Source organism: Syngnathus leptorhynchus, chromosome 2 (assembly GCF_054491065.1).
Source record: "Syngnathus leptorhynchus isolate UIUO chromosome 2, UIUO_Slep, whole genome shotgun sequence".
Taxonomy (NCBI): domain Eukaryota; kingdom Metazoa; phylum Chordata; class Actinopteri; order Syngnathiformes; family Syngnathidae; genus Syngnathus; species Syngnathus leptorhynchus.
This window is the reverse complement of record NC_141196.1, coordinates 19,592,869-19,610,314: the sequence shown is the minus strand read 5'-3', so window position 1 is coordinate 19,610,314 and position 17,446 is coordinate 19,592,869. Positions and strand designations below refer to the sequence as shown.

General features: G+C 39.8%; 2 protein-coding genes across 2 annotated transcripts; both read left to right on the top strand.

Moving 5' to 3' along the window:
• Positions 1–1,717: 1,717 nt before the first annotated feature.
• ube2d2 (ubiquitin-conjugating enzyme E2D 2 (UBC4/5 homolog, yeast)) lies at positions 1,718–13,180 on the top strand. The gene is made up of 7 exons (XM_085902692.1): positions 1,718–1,999; positions 6,382–6,445; positions 8,794–8,825; positions 8,942–9,019; positions 9,131–9,236; positions 11,881–11,974; positions 12,186–13,180. The coding sequence occupies exons 1-7, from the start codon at positions 1,976–1,978 to the stop codon at positions 12,229–12,231; spliced, it is 444 nt and encodes a 147-aa protein (XP_085758818.1). The 5' UTR covers positions 1,718–1,975; the 3' UTR covers positions 12,232–13,180.
• A 977-nt stretch (positions 13,181–14,157) lies between these two features.
• Positions 14,158–16,986, top strand: LOC147061163 (CDGSH iron-sulfur domain-containing protein 1). The gene is made up of 3 exons (XM_085906427.1): positions 14,158–14,343; positions 15,723–15,925; positions 16,335–16,986. The coding sequence occupies exons 1-3, from the start codon at positions 14,295–14,297 to the stop codon at positions 16,422–16,424; spliced, it is 342 nt and encodes a 113-aa protein (XP_085762553.1). The 5' UTR covers positions 14,158–14,294; the 3' UTR covers positions 16,425–16,986.
• The last annotated feature ends 460 nt before the right edge of the window (positions 16,987–17,446 follow it).

Sequence of the window (17,446 nt, the reverse complement as noted above, 5' to 3'; positions counted from 1 at the left end):
GGGAGGGTTGGCCAAAAGAGCACACTTGTGTATAAAAAAAAAAAAAAAAAAAAGAGGAAGTAGGAATGTTGATTCCATTTTTGTTATATAATAAATAAATAAATAAATAAATAAATGAATAAATAAATAAATACATTTGGGGTGGCACGGTTAGCGCGTCCGCCTCGCAGTTAGGGGAGGTGCGGGTTCGATGCCACCTCTCCCTCCCTGTGGGCAGTTTGCATGTTCTCCCCTTTTCTTTGGGCACTTTGGTTTCCTCCCACATCCCAAAAACATGCTTGATAGGGTGTGGGGACAAGTGGTATGGAAAATGGATGGATAAATACATTTTAAAAAAGTACATACTGTGTAATGTATTAATTTGGGCAACCCCTTCCCAACCTTGGTGTCACCTCTGCTGCACTACTATTAATACAAATGTTGCACTTGTACACAATTTGGATGTTGGTCACCTCTATCATTTCTTTATTATTTTTAATTTGTTAATAAAATGCTCATGATTTTTGGGCCTCATCCAGTGGCCAGGGGGACCCCAACGAGCCTCTTAGTTTACTTGTAGGAACGTTTAGAGCAGTTGTTCTTAATCTGGATTCGATCGAAGAGTCGGTCTCAGGGGTTCGGCAGAGCCTCCATTGCGGACATCCGAACACACCTGACTTATCGTGTAAATTCATGATGACGCATATCTGAACCGTGCTCGCAAAGACAACAGCAGAGGTCACACTAATTTGCAGGTAGGTAATTTGTTGTGAATTCATACATTGTGTTTTGTTGATTGAACAACGTGACGTTCATGCACGGCTCATTTTCTCCACCGGTAAAAAACATCTATATATATTGGAGTGTCACAACAATACTGTGTTTGTCTGGGAAAGCCAGTTTAAAAACGATGCTCTTGTGGTCACAGATTTTTTTCCTGCTTGTTACAAACACCAACAGTGCAACAAGCTCCGACGGCGTGCAAGAATTTTTTTCAATATGATTAGGGTTGATGATTGCTTAGAAAAGGGGGTGTAGAAAAACCTTTTGTATCTTACAAATAAAGGAATGTCTTATTTGATTTGACTACAAAGCAAAAATAGGCATGTTCCAGCTGGACCCTAATATAACACTCAGTGAAGTGAAAACACCAAATCAAAAAAAACATCTGGTCTGCATCTCTTTAAGGAAACCTTTGAGATTCAAGAAGAATTTATTCGCCATGTTTGAGCGTGCCAAACATGGAATTTGACTTCGTTACATCACAGTCTCTGTTCAACATTTAGGTGACTAACAACACTCAAGACATGTGAAAATGACAAATGACAATATTCTCAGCCATCCATCAATGTATCAACCTTCAGTACATGGGGTGCAATATGATTCAAGGATGGTTTATTTTTAAGTCTATTGTGCACAGCCTTGTCTATTGGTCCAAAATTGACAAAATAAGACACTGAGCAGTACTTTTGGATCAGCAAATCTTCCTGTTGATGTCCAAACGCAATTTATCATGACTCGTCTGCCTATCTGAAGTCTCACTGTACAGTATTTCTCCATCACTATAAATGGTCAAAGGTCACTTAAAACATCTAGTCGTGTAGAAATGAATAAATTGACACTCACTCGCATTCGCAGAGAAAAAGCTAGGCTGACTACCGTCGGCCCCTAAATGTGCCAAACAAGTGAATCGAGAGACCAATGTATTATTTTGAAGGGGCGCGGGCGGATGTTCTGCCATTGTTCCTGTTGTGTGGGCACAGGCCCGCTGTGATTTGGTAGCTGCTGCAGTAGGAGGAAGGACCGCGGGTCTGCTCCTGCTATCGTTTATTTTCGATTCGGAAATCTGTAGGCAGCTTGTTGTAGTAGCGATCTACGATCATTTAAGTCTACTCTAGTCGTGTTCTATGATAATTACGTCGGTTTCTTTTCCACGGACTGATATCAATCGCCATTTTAACCGCACGTTTTGCCTGGCAGAAGCGCTAGCACAACAATGGCTCTGAAAAGAATCCACAAGGTAAGGAAGTGAGCGCAGAGGCCCTGGATTTCGCAGTTATGTTGGAGATTTTACTCCGATCCTGTCTGTTAGCTGGCCGTCATTTTGGCTTTATTACGCTGCGCACAATATCTCTCGTATTATCACAATATCTCGCGACTGGCCTTTACTTGGCAGATAACTACGTCCAACCAGTCAGCCAGCGAGCTACGACAGTTTGAGGCTGGAGCAATGCGCCCCCTTGTCTGTGTCTCTTAACGGGCCACATCGCTTTAACTCAAGTCGCCGTTTCCCGTGGTTGGTTATGTTTTATTGGCATAATTCAAACGTGTTTAATGCCCATATGTCAGACTGTTTTAAGACGTATTGGTGTTTCTGTGTGAACAACACTCGGTCGGCATTCTCCCTTCTTATCTTAAGCGACCCGGTGCTTGGCTAACGATGATGTTAAACTAATGCTTGCTCTGATGAAGCTAAGCTAACAAATTATCGCGAAGGTGAAACTTGATTGTATTCGATAATAATGGTGCTCGTCGTGAATCGTATCCCTTTGATAAATCTCCCACACGAATATGATGCTAGCTATCTTTATTTTTTTTTATTGTTAATCGGAGTGACTCCACTCGCCGCTACATCTGACAGTTGTTCACCTAGCCGCTATGCTAAAGTGAGCTAAATTAACAATGACTCCCTTCCGCTTGGTTTGATCTTGTCAAAATCGGACATTTTGATCGTTTGGTGAATAACCCGATTGTAATGTCAAATAAGAATTCATCTTTTTCGTTTGCTACCATGACAGTCCGGACGCGAGGACGGATGTCAGCTAATGTAGCTTCTGCTTATGCTGTTGTCATCGCATTAATATGACAATGCGCAACCTTGAATGGTATTTTACGTGGTCATATCGGGACTCGGGTGGGGGCTGATTGTAGTTTTGTTTGTTTTGCCTTCGACACAGAAGTCGACCGTGGGAAAGCTGGAAATGATGTTAGCAGGCCCCACGCGTCGTTCGGTTGATGTTGCGGGAGTGACAGCGGGCGAGCCGCAGGACAACGACATACCGTTTCTTGGATAATATTAGCTGGTCGTTGTCGAACTAGTGTTAACTCGCCCACCATACATCTTATAAGGTATAAAATATGTAGCATTTGCGCTCGCTAACAGTGACATCAAGCTAACGTTTGTACAGTTGCACCAGCTACTAGGTGAGGTGGACCGTGTCTGTAATAACATAGTTGTTGCCAATCGGTCCCTAAATAGTCTCAGTGCTGCTTTGTTTTGTCGCGGGCGCTACCTGCCATACCTGGACCAGTACTATTGCATAATGGCGTCGATTCATTAAAGCAATACGCGATTGCCATTTTGCAGACAACGCAAATTTGAATGAATTAACACTTTTCTTGGTGCTGTTTCCGCCATATATATATATATATATATATATATATATATATATATATATATATATATATATATATATATATATATATATATATATATCTAAATATAATATATATATATAAATACTTTTTTTTACAAAGAATGGAATATCTTATTTTATGTGACTACAAGGCGAAGTAGGTGTGTTCCAGCTGGACCTTAAACAACAACGGCTGTGATGGCGCTTTGGCACTTATTGCATTTGTACTTTGATGCCTGGACATACATTTTTTATATATATATATATATATATATATATTTATATATATATATATATATATATATATATATATACATATATACATATATACATACACACACACATACACACACACATACACATACACATACACATACACACACACACACACACACACACACACACACACACACACACACACACACACACACACACGATATGACTTAATTATACAGGTTTATGAATACTGTGCCAATCCAACCAGCTGTTTCTAAAGCCCCTAACCCGCTGGGGGGCAAACATTTGCGAGTGTTTTCAAAGGTAGTGAATGTTGCGTTCTCAGCAGAGATCGGTCAAGGTTGGAAATGTTCGCCAACGATTGTCAGGCGATATGCCGTCCATGTCACGAGGATTTTGAACTTATTTACTTGCAACAAGAAGAATCACTGAAACTGCTGGCAAACATTTTGTAAACATTTGCGACCTTGAACAAACCCAGACAGTGAAAGTGTGTGCTTATTTTCGACTGAAACGCAAGGCAAGCACCACAATTTGAAATTGTTGTGTCACGGACTTGGCTCCAGTACAGACGTCCAGTACAAAGCCTTGTAGAACCCGAAACGAGCTAAAGTTAACGTAATGCATAAATGTCAGGGTACCTTACTAACATGACATTAGCCCTGTGAAGGGCCTCCGTCATATTTATGCCTTATTTATTGCAAACACGACAAGTCCCTGTACAGTTTATGCTCACGAGTTTCAACCATGATTACATCATACAGCATGCTTATAAAATTTGCTCACAGTAGGCACTGTGCTCACCTGGCACTGTGACATACAATACTTAAAATGGCTGTGTAGTTTAGGGTTTGGGTGAAATGTCTTTCCTTTCAAAGTGTTTTCATTTTAGATAGAACTCTCCTAAAACCTTGAGTAGTACAAATATATTTGACTTCCTGGTCCAAGTTCATAAACAAAAGCCTTGAACCCACACTTATAATTGTGTCACATGCTAAAACAACATACATACTAACCATTGTGCGACGATGTGTTTCAACTCCAAAATATCACGATTAGTTTTGTTGTGTAGTCATATCAGATTACCCTGCCTCCTACTAACCCTCGTGAGAATAAGCGGTATGGTTGGATAGATGTATCAACACCAGGAGTATGCAGAAACCATAAAGTCTGGAGAACGCCTGCCCTACTTTTCATGCGCGCGAACCCAAGATGACTGCTTGCGCGGCATTCATTACGGCACCGCGTCACGACCTGCCATATCCTTCCAGCAACGCGGTAACCAATAGTATTAGCCAATAGTATGGATTCAATCCCGAAGCTGCAGCTCCATTTGAATTCCCGATTGGAAGCTCTTGCAAGAACTCTATCTAGTCTTTATTATTTTGAAAATATATAGACTTAAAGTTTGATCCACATCTTACATTGCTCAAGATGTTTCAATAAGCCAATTTTTTTATTTATTTAAAAATGTACACAGATTGTTGCCGTTTTGTTCTAACCACGGAATGTTTTTTTGTCTTCCCCAAAAGGCTTACCTTAAGTAGAATCACATTATTACATAATCTCACATTACATTGTGGCCAGTGGTAGAATCTAGGCTAGTTCTTGCACACGCTAGTGTTGCAAATAGTGGCGTGAAACAGGATGGGTTAGCTTACATGCCTATTCTTAGGCGCCAGTTGCCAGGGCCATAGATATAGAACGGATCTTTTTTGTGTTTTGCTCGTTCCATTATCACTCATTGAATTCTTTTGTCATTTTGAGACGGATTGAGTTGTTAAAAACATCAAACATGCAGCTATGTATTGATGGCCACTTGCCTGAATCTGATATGTTAGTTTTAGGTTAAAATAATTTAAATCTCCATGATCCCTTGCCATACACTGGCCAGTGCGTGACAGGTTAGGAGTGAAGTAATTCAAGAAAAAGTCTAGCTGGGCTTTGTTGACTGCATCCAATCATTGCCACGTCGTCTGAAGCGACAGAACATTCAGAAAGAATGTAAACATACAACATGTATGTTGTCACTGTCCACTTTTGTCATCCTGCCCTCTACATTAGTAGGAAGCGTGATTTCTTAGCAGGAAGCAGGTTTTCGCCTCAACTGCCATTTCCCCCACAAGCTGGTCTGCAGAGGTGTCAAGTAGCAAAGTAAAAATACTTCATTACCTTAAGTGGAGTCGTCGTTGTCCAGCCTAGTTTGTACTCCTACTCCTTACACTTTAATGCAAAAATTTTTACATACCAAAAAGGTGCTCATTACATTTTTATTTTTAAACTGTTCTTCATTCGATTTCATCATTTCTCAAAACGCCTTTTCCGGATAAATTGCGCGAGGGTAGATCAAGTGACTTTGATTATTGTCGAATGAGAATTATAAACGTTCCAACATGCTATTTTGTCTTTACGGGATGGCGTTTCGGTGACGTCACACCATCTCATTGGAGTCCGCAAGTTCTAAATTCATTATTAGTTTGCCATGATCAGTCAAATGAATGAACGAATTATGACTAATTTGTGCACAGATCGATGGATGGATAGATTTTTTTATCTATAGGTGGGTGTCTGGTAAAAATAATAATAATAATATATATATATATATATATATATATATATATATATATATATATATATATATATATATATATATATATATATATATATTAACTATACTGTTTTGTACTTGAATTCCAATGCATGTAATTTTACTTCTTGACTGACCTTTCTGCTATTTTGTTTGTGTTAGGAATTGAATGACTTTGCACGGGATCCCCCAGCCCAATGTTCCGCTGGTCCAGTAGGAGATGACAGTAAGTTTATCATGATTTTAATACATTCTATTATGAACAGAGTTTCCTTAAAAAGCATTGACTGAATAGTGTTTCCCAAGTTTTTAAATTATAACGGCATCTATCATATTTAAGACTCGCAGCATACTGTATCTTTCAACTATACAATATTGTCATATGGGCTCTATCAAATTGGTCTGTTTATTTCCAAGCAAAATGACCGCATTATTCACAAGTTCAGTTCAAAACATGCCTAAAATGTCGCAGAATGATGTTAAGTGGTACAATAAAGTAAAGTGATCCACATCACCTGCAACCAAAGACAAAGGCTTTAACTTGTTCATGCCAAATTCATTGCTATGAATATACACTGCGTATACAAGCCCAGAAACAAACGTCGTCCATTTTTAAAAATGAAGTAACTTTAAAGTAACAATAGTGCTGCATTGACGAGTGGATAATGTGTTGAAAAATGTAACAAAATGTTCAAATAGTCAGTCGGCCTGTGATTTTTTTACCACAATATTTGCAGTTGAGTGTTGGCATAGAGTCCTTTGCCATTATATTTTTTTTATTAAATTTTTTATGTACTTGAGCCACCAAAATCCGAACAGCTGCCTGTCAAGTCAAATTGCAGCAGAATGGGATTCAAACTTTATCCTTGGTATCGACGTTGGCACAAGATTTGTACTGCCAGACTACAGATGATATTTTTTTTTAATTTAATATATAATAATAATGATAATAATGTGTTAGCCTTTGGCAGTTTCTTTCTTCTTTTTTTTTTTTTTTTTTTTTTTTTTTATAAATACGTTTATCGAAGACATAATGACTGCCATCATCTCCCCAGTGCCTTTACCTGACATGCAACTATCATCAATGACTGTGGAAATTTGCATGTTTTCTTTGGGCAGTTGTCTTCCTAAATCTCATTGGAATAGGAACAAACTCAAGTTCCAGCATCATTGCCTTGCCCAATGCAGATTCACCATTCTTCACAGAATATGACTTTCTCACGATTGTGTTTCTGTAGGGCTTCTTTTTTTCTTTCTTTTCTGTTTAGGTTTTAATGATGGCTTTTGTTTGACTTTTTTCTGTATGCAAATCTCACTTCCTTAAGGCACTTTCTTACAGTTTAATCACAGACATTGACATAGATGGGTTTTTTTTTCTTTTTCTTGTCAGGCGTTGTATTAGAATTTTTTTTCGAGGTTGGGCTATTGCAGCCAAGCAGATTTGAGCTGAGCCCATTTGTTCATTGGGAAAAGGGGCAATAGTTCACAAACTGACAGCCTTTGGGAGAGACTGAGCGGAAGCTAAGCGCCACGACAGCATACCAATGAGTCCATGCCTAATCAGTATAATTCAGCTGTTGACACACTGGGTTGAAATTGTGCTCCCTAAGAATCTTCAAAATATATATATTATTTGAAATAAAAGTTCCGTAATGTGTTTGTATAGTGATAATAAGTTATTTGTTGTTTCTCTCAAGTCATTAATTCATTGGGTTTTTTCCCCCCTTTGGTCTCCTAACTAAATAAAAGTACTTACCCTCACCCACTGTAGGTACACTACAATCACATAAGACACAATACAAAAACTAAAATAAAAAAAAATCATCAATTTTACTTAAACACGACCAGTAATATTTAGCGCTGTTTCCAAAATGTTGGTATCGTCAAAGTCTGCTTTCTTGTCAATTTCTTCACATGCCAAGACACACAGAGATCGAAATTTCGTTTCCCACTATCCCATGGTGACAAGACATATGGCATTTAACATTTAAGTAAACAACACAAAAAGTAAAAACAAGAAGGCACATACAATTAATAAATAAGACAGATAAATAAATAAATAAATAAATAAATAAATAAATAAATGAGAGGAGCAAAAATGGAGCAAGTGTGCATACAGACAGTCAGAATATAGCGCAAAGATACAGGAGGAGCAGGCCAAAAGGCCAGGGCGTTCTGCAGCTGAGGGTGGAGGGGGGAGAGAGAGTTCAAGATCCTAAAAGCCTGGAGTATGAAGCTGTTGGTGAGTCTGGTGGTGCGGGAGCCCAGGCTTCTGTACCTCTTCCCAGAGGGCAGTAGGTCAAACAAAGTGTGAGCGGGGTGACTCGCATCACACACAGTCGTGGTCTCTTGTGACGTTACAAGTAACTCACTGGTAGACCTCCATTGCCATGTTAAAATATTACATGTACAAATGTTGAAGGAACATGCAAATATTCATCAATTAGCACCTAAATAAATAAATAAATATATTTCCCAAAGCAATACTTTTGATGTACATTTGTGTCAAAATTAAAGAAATAACGAAATAAACCCCAACGACTGTGCTCTCCTAATCAATTCCTGTGGTTTCAGGTTTTCATTGGCAAGCCACAATAATGGGACCTGTAAGTATTCACCTCAGAGCTTTCTTTCAACTTGACAGCTCCATTTGCTTCTTGGTTTGTCGTCATTATAGCTTCTTTGAGTTTGTTTCACGCCAAACCTTTGTGTCCTGCATTAGAATGACAGTCCTTATCAAGGCGGGGTTTTCTTCTTGACCATACACTTCCCCACAGACTACCCCTTCAAACCACCAAAGGTACGTAAGAGAGGAACACAGCAGCAGCAAATTGCATAAGTCAAGAATTTTCTGTAGCTTGTCTGTGTCGCTTTTGCCCCACATTGACCCGCTTCGGTCTGTCTTTTTTAGGTTGCATTTACCACAAGAATCTACCATCCAAATATCAACAGCAACGGCAGCATTTGTCTTGACATCCTGCGATCACAGTGGTCTCCGGCTCTCACCATCTCCAAAGGTAGGCGGTTTCATGCTGGCCTTCAGACTCTCAAAGAACACGTCCAAGATTTTTTATGAACCGAACAAAGCAGTCTTACTAGCCTAGATATCTTCTCATTCTGACTGCTAAGACACACAGTTGGGCATAATGCACAGTAGGGATCAGGGTTATGAGGATGTTGGATGTCAGTCATCGCCTTTCATATCAATTTCTATGATTAGTCTACCCAAATCATTTTGGCCTGTGTCAAGTAATCATTTCTTAGCTAAGTGTTTATGATTTTCAAAAGGTTTTTTGAGTTCAGTGTTAGGGTTAAGGCCTGATTGACAAAAGAGGAGTGATATCAAACACATCATGCAAATTGAAGGGCGCCAGATGTCTCCTGATAAGTTTCTGCTGTATTTCCCAGCGTTGTTGCATTGAGACAACACATACTACATTAAACTGCAATTCTGTTTTGACAGTTTGAACCTCAGAATGCCTCATGGCCGTTGTAAAATCAGCCGAGCCACGAAACATGCATTGAAAAGCAACCTTAAAAGCTTGTATAGTCAATGAAGTTACAAAGACTAAAAGGGCATTCTCAATGTAGTTATAGTTTTAACACAGTGTCTTTTCATTTATTTATTTTTTTTTTATTTTTTTTTTTAAACACTTGTTAATGTATTTATTTTTTTCCGCTTTTGTTTTTTCCCTTAGCTTTCATCAACTATAATAACAGTGTATGAACTTTTAATCAAAGGGAGGATATTTGTTGGGGAACCTTTGGGTAATCTGTGGCCAATGATGCCAGTTATGATTAATGCAAGGCTTTCTCTCATCATTCGTGGTTTAGTATTTTGTCTGTGTGCGTGCGTGCGTTGAGTCTTCATACATGTGGAAGTTAAAACCGTAACTAACATAAAATTCTCTGAATGATGCACCTTTTTCCCCTAAAAAGTATCCTTAACTCTGGTGGAGTTTTATGCTTGGGTGTGATTATGAAACAAAATTGTTACACTTTGTTTTGACATTTGGGTGTGATTATGAAACAAAATTTTTACACTTTGTTTTGACATTTATCAGTGCCTAGGCAGTACTGAGTAGTTATTTATTTGCTTAAAAGACATACTTTTATGACAATGTTATTTAGTGTCTAATGTAACGTAGTTACATAAGACAATCCTCGCTACTCACCGTGAATCAATGGGCATCTCCGGCGTCTGCGTATTGACACTTGTAGTGAAAGGAGTACAGAGAGAAGTCACTGAACTTCGTTTATTGTAGGGGTGAAATGAGTCATAAACAAATAAAACCCTCAAGGCATGTTTTTCTGCCTCCTCCTTCTTCCTACATTTGTGTATATATACCGTCAGGAAGAAGTGAAGTCAGCAGCAACAAAATTGCTCATGTTATCCATGACGAGACACGCGTTCAACTCGCTGAGGCCAACCTCAAAATAAAATCTTTCCGGCCATATTAGTGCCTTTCGATGCTTTTATTTTGAAGCCTTTTGCAGCATAATGACTGACTTGACTTGGTTTTTCAGGCACTGTAGTTGCAACGTTTCACACACTGTTGCCACCAACGTCAACCAGACAATGGCATCCTGAAATAACGCTCAATTGCTAATCAAAAGCCCTAAAAAGACTTCATTATCCTGACACTGTACTGTACGTTGCCGGCCACTAGTAGCGATCAGCCCGTATCCACTTTTTTTCCAGACTTCTATCATGGGGGAACAAATGTGCGAGGAACTTCTAGTAAACTGCTCCCCTTGGTTGCACTTCCACTTCATTTTCTTTTAATGACAACTTATTCAAATCAAGCATTTTTTTTCACACATTCTACCGTTTTTATTATTTGTTTCAAGTTATCCCCTGAGAAAATTTAATTTGTATTATCAACAAACCACGCATTTCAAGATATTTGAGGAAGTACAAATATAATTTCGATCAATTTTAAATAACTTAAATTCAATACCGAACCCCCCACGTGACTCTTCTCAGACGTGATTCAGTATTCTTTATTTTGACAGATTGAAACCTATTATTTCAACAACTTTTTATCAATTTAAATGCAACATCTCTTATACCACATTGTTGACATTTCTGCAGGAGTGATGAGTAATCAATGATCAAATGCTTTGCATAAATCAATCAATACATCCACACCATTTTATCTGCTGGCACAGCTGCATTTTCAAGAAATTCCATCGCTGCCAGAGATGATGGTTCGTTTCTAAAGCCATACTGGTGGTCATTTAGGAGACTATCATTTTCAACAAAAGCATTAAGTCTTTCTAAATAGGTTTTCCAAGTATTTTAGAAAATTGAGATTACAAAGATACCAGGCGATCATTAAAACCATAACATGACATGATAATAATGAGGGTACACAGGTACAGAAAATAAATGACCTTTTAAGTTTGATTTAAGGGGTTGTACACAAGGGTGCATATTATCTGCGAGATTTTATTTTCATTTTGACTTGCATGTGTAAAATAGGGTCACGGATGCTTTAAACGTATGTCCCTCTCTGTGGTGCCGTCTCATCTAATTGCCTCACAAATATGATGTTAAAGAATGATATAAAGTTGCCTGCACAATATGTGAAGTGACATGATTTTATTTGACTTCTAATTCAACTGCTGTTTTATGAACCTTTAACATGTCCTTCACAGTTCTCCTGTCCATCTGCTCTCTTCTGTGTGACCCAAACCCGGATGACCCCTTAGTACCAGAGATCGCCCGTATCTACAAGACGGACAGGGAAAAGTATGTTTTCTCGGCATTTTGGTTTCGTTGAGTGTGAAGTATGCAAGGAAATTATATGCACACCCTGCCCGGCATAACTTCAAAATAAAAAGCATTGATGTCCATGCGTTATTTGGTAAACTAGTGAAGGTTTATTTTGAAGTTGGTCTCCTCAACTTTTTGTCGTCGTGCATAGCCTATTTCTAATGCTTTGTCAATGTGTCTGTTTCAGGTACAACAAAATAGCCCGGGAATGGACACAAAAGTATGCAATGTAGTGTTGGTGGAGCAAAATCATTGCCAACCAGTTCTATGACAAAAGTTTGGGAAGCTTGAGATTTAAAGAGAAAACAAACAAAAAACCCACATACAAACAAAAGAAATGTTTAAAATAAGATCTCGCTGGTTTCCATTGGAGTGCTTTCATTGAGCCACGCCTCCCCATCACCAGAGTACCTCTGCCCCTCCCATGTGTTGTTTCTCCTCCACCCCCCCCCCCCCTCGTATGTCTTCATCTCTTTCTGTCTTGCCTCCCCAACCACTTGACATGCCCTCCTGACCACAAACTAACATCAACCTTGCAATGGTAATAAGCGCCTCTTTTTCAGTGACCCATGCTTTTATTGCTCACATCTGTACTGCCTTTTTAGTTTCCTTGCAGGTTTGGTTCCCCCTTTTCTGCCCATCCCAGATAGTCAGTTACTTGAGGCATTCCTTTGAGCATCTAAACATTTGAAGGGACCTGTTTATTTTTCACATCTTTGGGGGTGGGTGGAGGGGAACTCAAAATTGGGGGAATTTTCACACTCGCCATCCTTTGTTTCATTTTCGTTTCCTTTTTTGATTCTCATTTGTCATGAAAGCAGACTGACTGAGTCCAAGGACACTCTGTATTAAATACATGACACAACACCCATGTTGACTCATAATGTACACACACACACGGACAACTGTACCGGGTATTTAAGATTATTTTTTTTTCTTTCTAGTTCAACCTGTGTTTTTACCCTCGCCCGATAACTCTTTAGGTTGCTTATTTTCTTTTTGTTGTTTGGTTTTTGTTAAATTTAGAGGCTAACATCCTAAATCGCTCTGGGACTGGCTTGGGCTCTGAGTGCGAGGAGAACCCACTCTTCTTGCACAAAACCTCTGTATATTGAATTACCTGAGAGGCTCGTTGAGCTTTGTGTGTTGATTAAACTGTGTAATAAAAACCTGTGACTTCTGTGTTGACTCATTTCAACATTATTTTTATGAGGACATGGCAGTTTGTTCTGTCGCCCCCAAACGTTGCCTCGTGGAATTACAGGATCGGAAAATTGTTTCATAAAGGTATATTAGATCTTAGAATATCCACTAAAATGCCGTAGGAGCCTACCATTATTTCTGACGGTACTATAGTCCCAAAGCCAAGCCATGCCTAATTATGGAATTCTATTTGTTGACATCTTGCGCTTCACTAATCAGTAGCAAAAAGTGCATTGCTCAATTAAATGACGATTCGATAAGTATCTTGATACACCGGGTGTGATAGTACATGTTAACTCGGTTCAATTCAGTGGGATTGCGATTTGATAAAGTGTGGCTGTCGCTCAGTTGGAGAGTGTATGATGTGGTGTAAGATGGCAATGATTTGACAATGAGTAAATTTTTTCACAACTGTCAAAAGTAGCGTTTCTTCCAAAGAGATTTGGCAGGAATGGACAAGTGTATTTGTGGCTCTTGTCAGGTTTATTAAAAAGTTATAACTTGTGATTATTATTTAATCAAAACCCAATTTACGTTTCAAATCCCTTTCGTTCCACCCCTAACTGACACACCAATGTGCAGAAGGTGACACGGTAGAGGGAAAAAAACGTAACAAAACACATTGGATGTAAATTTGAAGGATTTTTTTTATTCTACGTCTTCATAATTCAAACGTTGATTTTCATCAAAGATCTGAGCCGTCAAGCCAGTTACCCTCCTTGCTTGTCAACGTTCATAAAAGAGGCACACGCTCGTGCACAATATTGCACAATATTTCCCATGGTTTATAGAATATTTGGATTAAGCAAAGAGATGATGAGAATAGCCAGGTACAAATCGCTCCATCAAACTAACTTTATATCTAATAATCGGGGTACTGAAGCGTTTTGAAAAAGGGACAAAGCGAAAGCGGAAGTGGCGTCGAGGTAATATTTTAAAGCCTTTCGTACACTCTCTGTGACGTCATCTGTGTTGTGGGGTGACGTACGCAAGACGAGACCAACGCTAGCAGAAAGAGGACCGTTCACTAATCGCTCAGCCGCGATTCAATTGACCTTGCCGGTGACGCCAAATAACGCAGCGTCGAGAAAACATGGCCACCGCACATTTGTCGGCCAGCTCGGGAATGAGGTTGTCCAAAGGTAAAGTGATCAACTATAATGCGTAGCATGCTACGACTGGCTTCGTTGTAACTTGAAAATAATAATAAAAAAACAATCTATCATCTCGGCCACCTGACGTTTGGTCATTTTGTGGCATCTTAAGTGTCTCTTAGGTTTATTTGTACACCACAACCGGAAGTATAATCGGCCCCTAAAATGATTGACAACTACTTCGTGAAAAGCACTACAAACACAAATGTTTTTATCCTTGGCTAACAGCTATGTAGCCTCGGTTAAATGGCCAAAGAGCTGTATATCCAAGCAGTGGGTATTTTGAAGGTGATCCAACTTTCTCTGTATGTCTTGGCCTTGGTGCCTCTCGAGTGAAAATGCTGATCACGGGACCTGTTAAGCCTGTCAGGCGGCGCGGTCCCGTTACCCTGCAGGCGTTTTATCACTCACTGACTCGTAAAAAAGCCTCTCCACAAATTCCTTTTAAAATGTCTACAGACACGATACCTTTGTGGCAATGTCGACACTCCCATTTGTCAGTTTGAAAAGTTTTGCGTATTTTTCTCAAAATGATGCCTTTGTCATCGGAGAAATGATCCCATTTGCTATACATTTAGGATCTATGTTATGGTGGCCTGAAGTTTAACAGGTGTTTCTACCTGTGTTACACAGATGCAATAGTGATAGGGGTGCACAAAAAGTGTCTCCAACCTCTGGTTTACATTATATTATATGTACATTATATGTACTTTAAAAGGTAAATCAACCCCCTCATTTTCTGCATACTATATTCTGTGAAGCAACACTATTCGAAACACAGTTTTCTGAATCATGTTTTGTTGGTGTAATACGAATGAAACAAGCAAAATCCACCTGTTATTATCCATGTCAGGGGGGCAGCTGTTTCTCCACTTAATGCTGACTTTAAATGAGATCACCGTTGCCAGGTCTCTCGGGTCACAAGAAATTACGGCTCATCGGTTTTCTAAAGCTGAGCGGTGATTGGCTCTGATGTCATTTTCAGCCGACTGCAAGTCACAAAATGGCCGACCCCTGAGATGGATCAAATTGGGTGAATTTTGCTGCTTACCTCATATCCCACAAACACAATATTAATCAGAATGCCATATTTAGACTATGGGGGGCATACAGAACATATTTCTGTCAAGAAAATGTTCAGGTTGACTTCCACTGTAACGATGACCTTCCGATTTCAACAGTTCCAAATCCTTACAGACTTATTATGGTTTTGTTTGCATCCCTGGAAGACATGAAACAGCCTGCATTCACAATGCCTCAAATTTGATCACATCATTTGTGTCGAGTGTGAATCCAGCACTAGCGCACACATTAAAGCCTAAAAACAACTAATCAGCATGTTTTCCTGTTACTTTGTGTCCCTGCAGAGCATTTCCTGGTCGCGGTGCCCGTGGCGGTTGTCGCGGCCGTAGGAGGCTTCCTGGTGAGCCGTTACCTGAGTGGGCGAAGTTGCAAGAAGGGTCCGGTGAACATGTGTATCAACAAAGACAGTCCTAAAGTGGTGCACAGCTTTGACATGGAGGACATTGGCACCAAAGCTGTGTACTGCCGCTGTTGGAGGTCAAAGAAGGTCTGCTTGCAAGCCACTCTTTTAGTCAATGCCAAAGAGTCTCTCTCGGCTCCAAATGTGCATTGAGCGCCACTGTTCTACTCGTGTTGTTGCTGTCTGTTTGAAGATAGACACTCTTTGGATTTAAGAACAAGGTTCCTACATGCTTTAAACACATTTAAATGGATCAAAACACACTTTTTTTTCAGGATAACTTGGCACTTGCTCTCTCGCTGTTTTCCAAATGAGAGGAAAGGTGTGTTTGCACCAGGCAGTTTATCCATCACTCACAAGCAAAGTTTTCAGTTTAGTGGACTCCCCTGTAACGACCACACAAGTGTTAAAATGAGTTAACCACTTAATATTCCGAACTGAAAGCAAAATTGCATTGATTGACGACGTATGAGCTGGTTTTCCTCTTCTCTTGCAGTTCCCTTACTGTGACGGCGCCCACAGCAAACATAATGAGGAAACCGGTGACAATGTGGGCCCTCTCATCATCAAGAAGAGGGACGTTTGAGTCAAGGAAACCCAATTGTGGCGCTTTCTTCCTTCATGTCTCCCTGTTTGTCTATGTGGCGTAACGGCGTCGCAAGGACAATTCACTTGTATTATGTTGTTGCAACAAATCACACAGGCCTCATTAGAATCTACTACCGCAATAACTAAAATGAAAGTATTACTATGAAATGAAACATTTACAGAGAGATGATGAATGGTCAGAGCTGATGTGCTAGAGCTAAAAGCTTTGGAAGGGTTTGTGTCGAAATTCCCTATGTCCTCATATAAGGGAACTCATGGCCTTAAATGAATACTGTTCCAAGACACACTACAAAGATAAATGTTGCTCGTTTTAAGCCAAGAGCTCGATGTTGGTCTTAAAATCATCCTGTTTGATTCTAATAAACGTCAATCAGCCATAATCACTCTGGGAATCCATTTATGTACTCAAAGGTAGCTACTTTTGACCCCTTACCAACCGCTACTTTTGCATGAGTTTTTCTACTGTCTCCTGTGTTTTTAATTTCAGGGTATGTTCTTCTGTATCATGAATAAAGTTTTTTTTTTTTGTGGGACCTGGATACGTACACCTCATTATTTTAATTATTTTTTTTTTTTAATTTAGGGAGCCCGTGCTATCAAAGTACCCAAGGTATATTTATTCATTAAATCACTGCATCAAACACTGACCTAAGCCACCCTGGTGTGTCTGCGCGGGCGCGCGCGCTAGATGAAAAGAGTGGCGGGGCTGCATTCTGCAGTGTCCACCTCCAGCACCAGTGGCCATTTTAAGACGCGTCAGTATGTGTGGTCACCACTAGAAGACGCTGTGTTTACACGAGCAGTCGTGTCCAGAGCGTGTTCACGAGTGTTGGTGGGGGCCCCTGCTGCTATAGTGACACGCGCGCACGCACACACGCACGGGCGCGTGACCAGGCTTATGTGGCTGCGTGCCAGATGCAAGCAGGACTCTCGCAAGAGGTGGAGTGGACTCCGCGTCTCGTGAGGAGTCACCTGCGAAAAACGGTTCTCGTCTGACCA

Excerpts from the sequence above, each read along its gene's own strand:
- LOC147061163 (XM_085906427.1), top strand. The coding sequence starts at position 14,295 with ATGGCCACCGCACATTTGTCGGCCAGCTCGGGAATGAGGTTGTCCAAA. Across the intron at positions 14,344-15,722 it reads GGGAATGAGGTTGTCCAAAG|AGCATTTCCTGGTCGCGGTG; the intron begins GTAAAGTGATCA and ends GTGTCCCTGCAG. Across the intron at positions 15,926-16,334 it reads GCTGTTGGAGGTCAAAGAAG|TTCCCTTACTGTGACGGCGC; the intron begins GTCTGCTTGCAA and ends CTTCTCTTGCAG.
- ube2d2 (XM_085902692.1), top strand. The coding sequence starts at position 1,976 with ATGGCTCTGAAAAGAATCCACAAG. Across the intron at positions 8,826-8,941 it reads AAGCCACAATAATGGGACCT|AATGACAGTCCTTATCAAGG; the intron begins GTAAGTATTCAC and ends GTCCTGCATTAG. Across the intron at positions 9,020-9,130 it reads ACCCCTTCAAACCACCAAAG|GTTGCATTTACCACAAGAAT; the intron begins GTACGTAAGAGA and ends TGTCTTTTTTAG.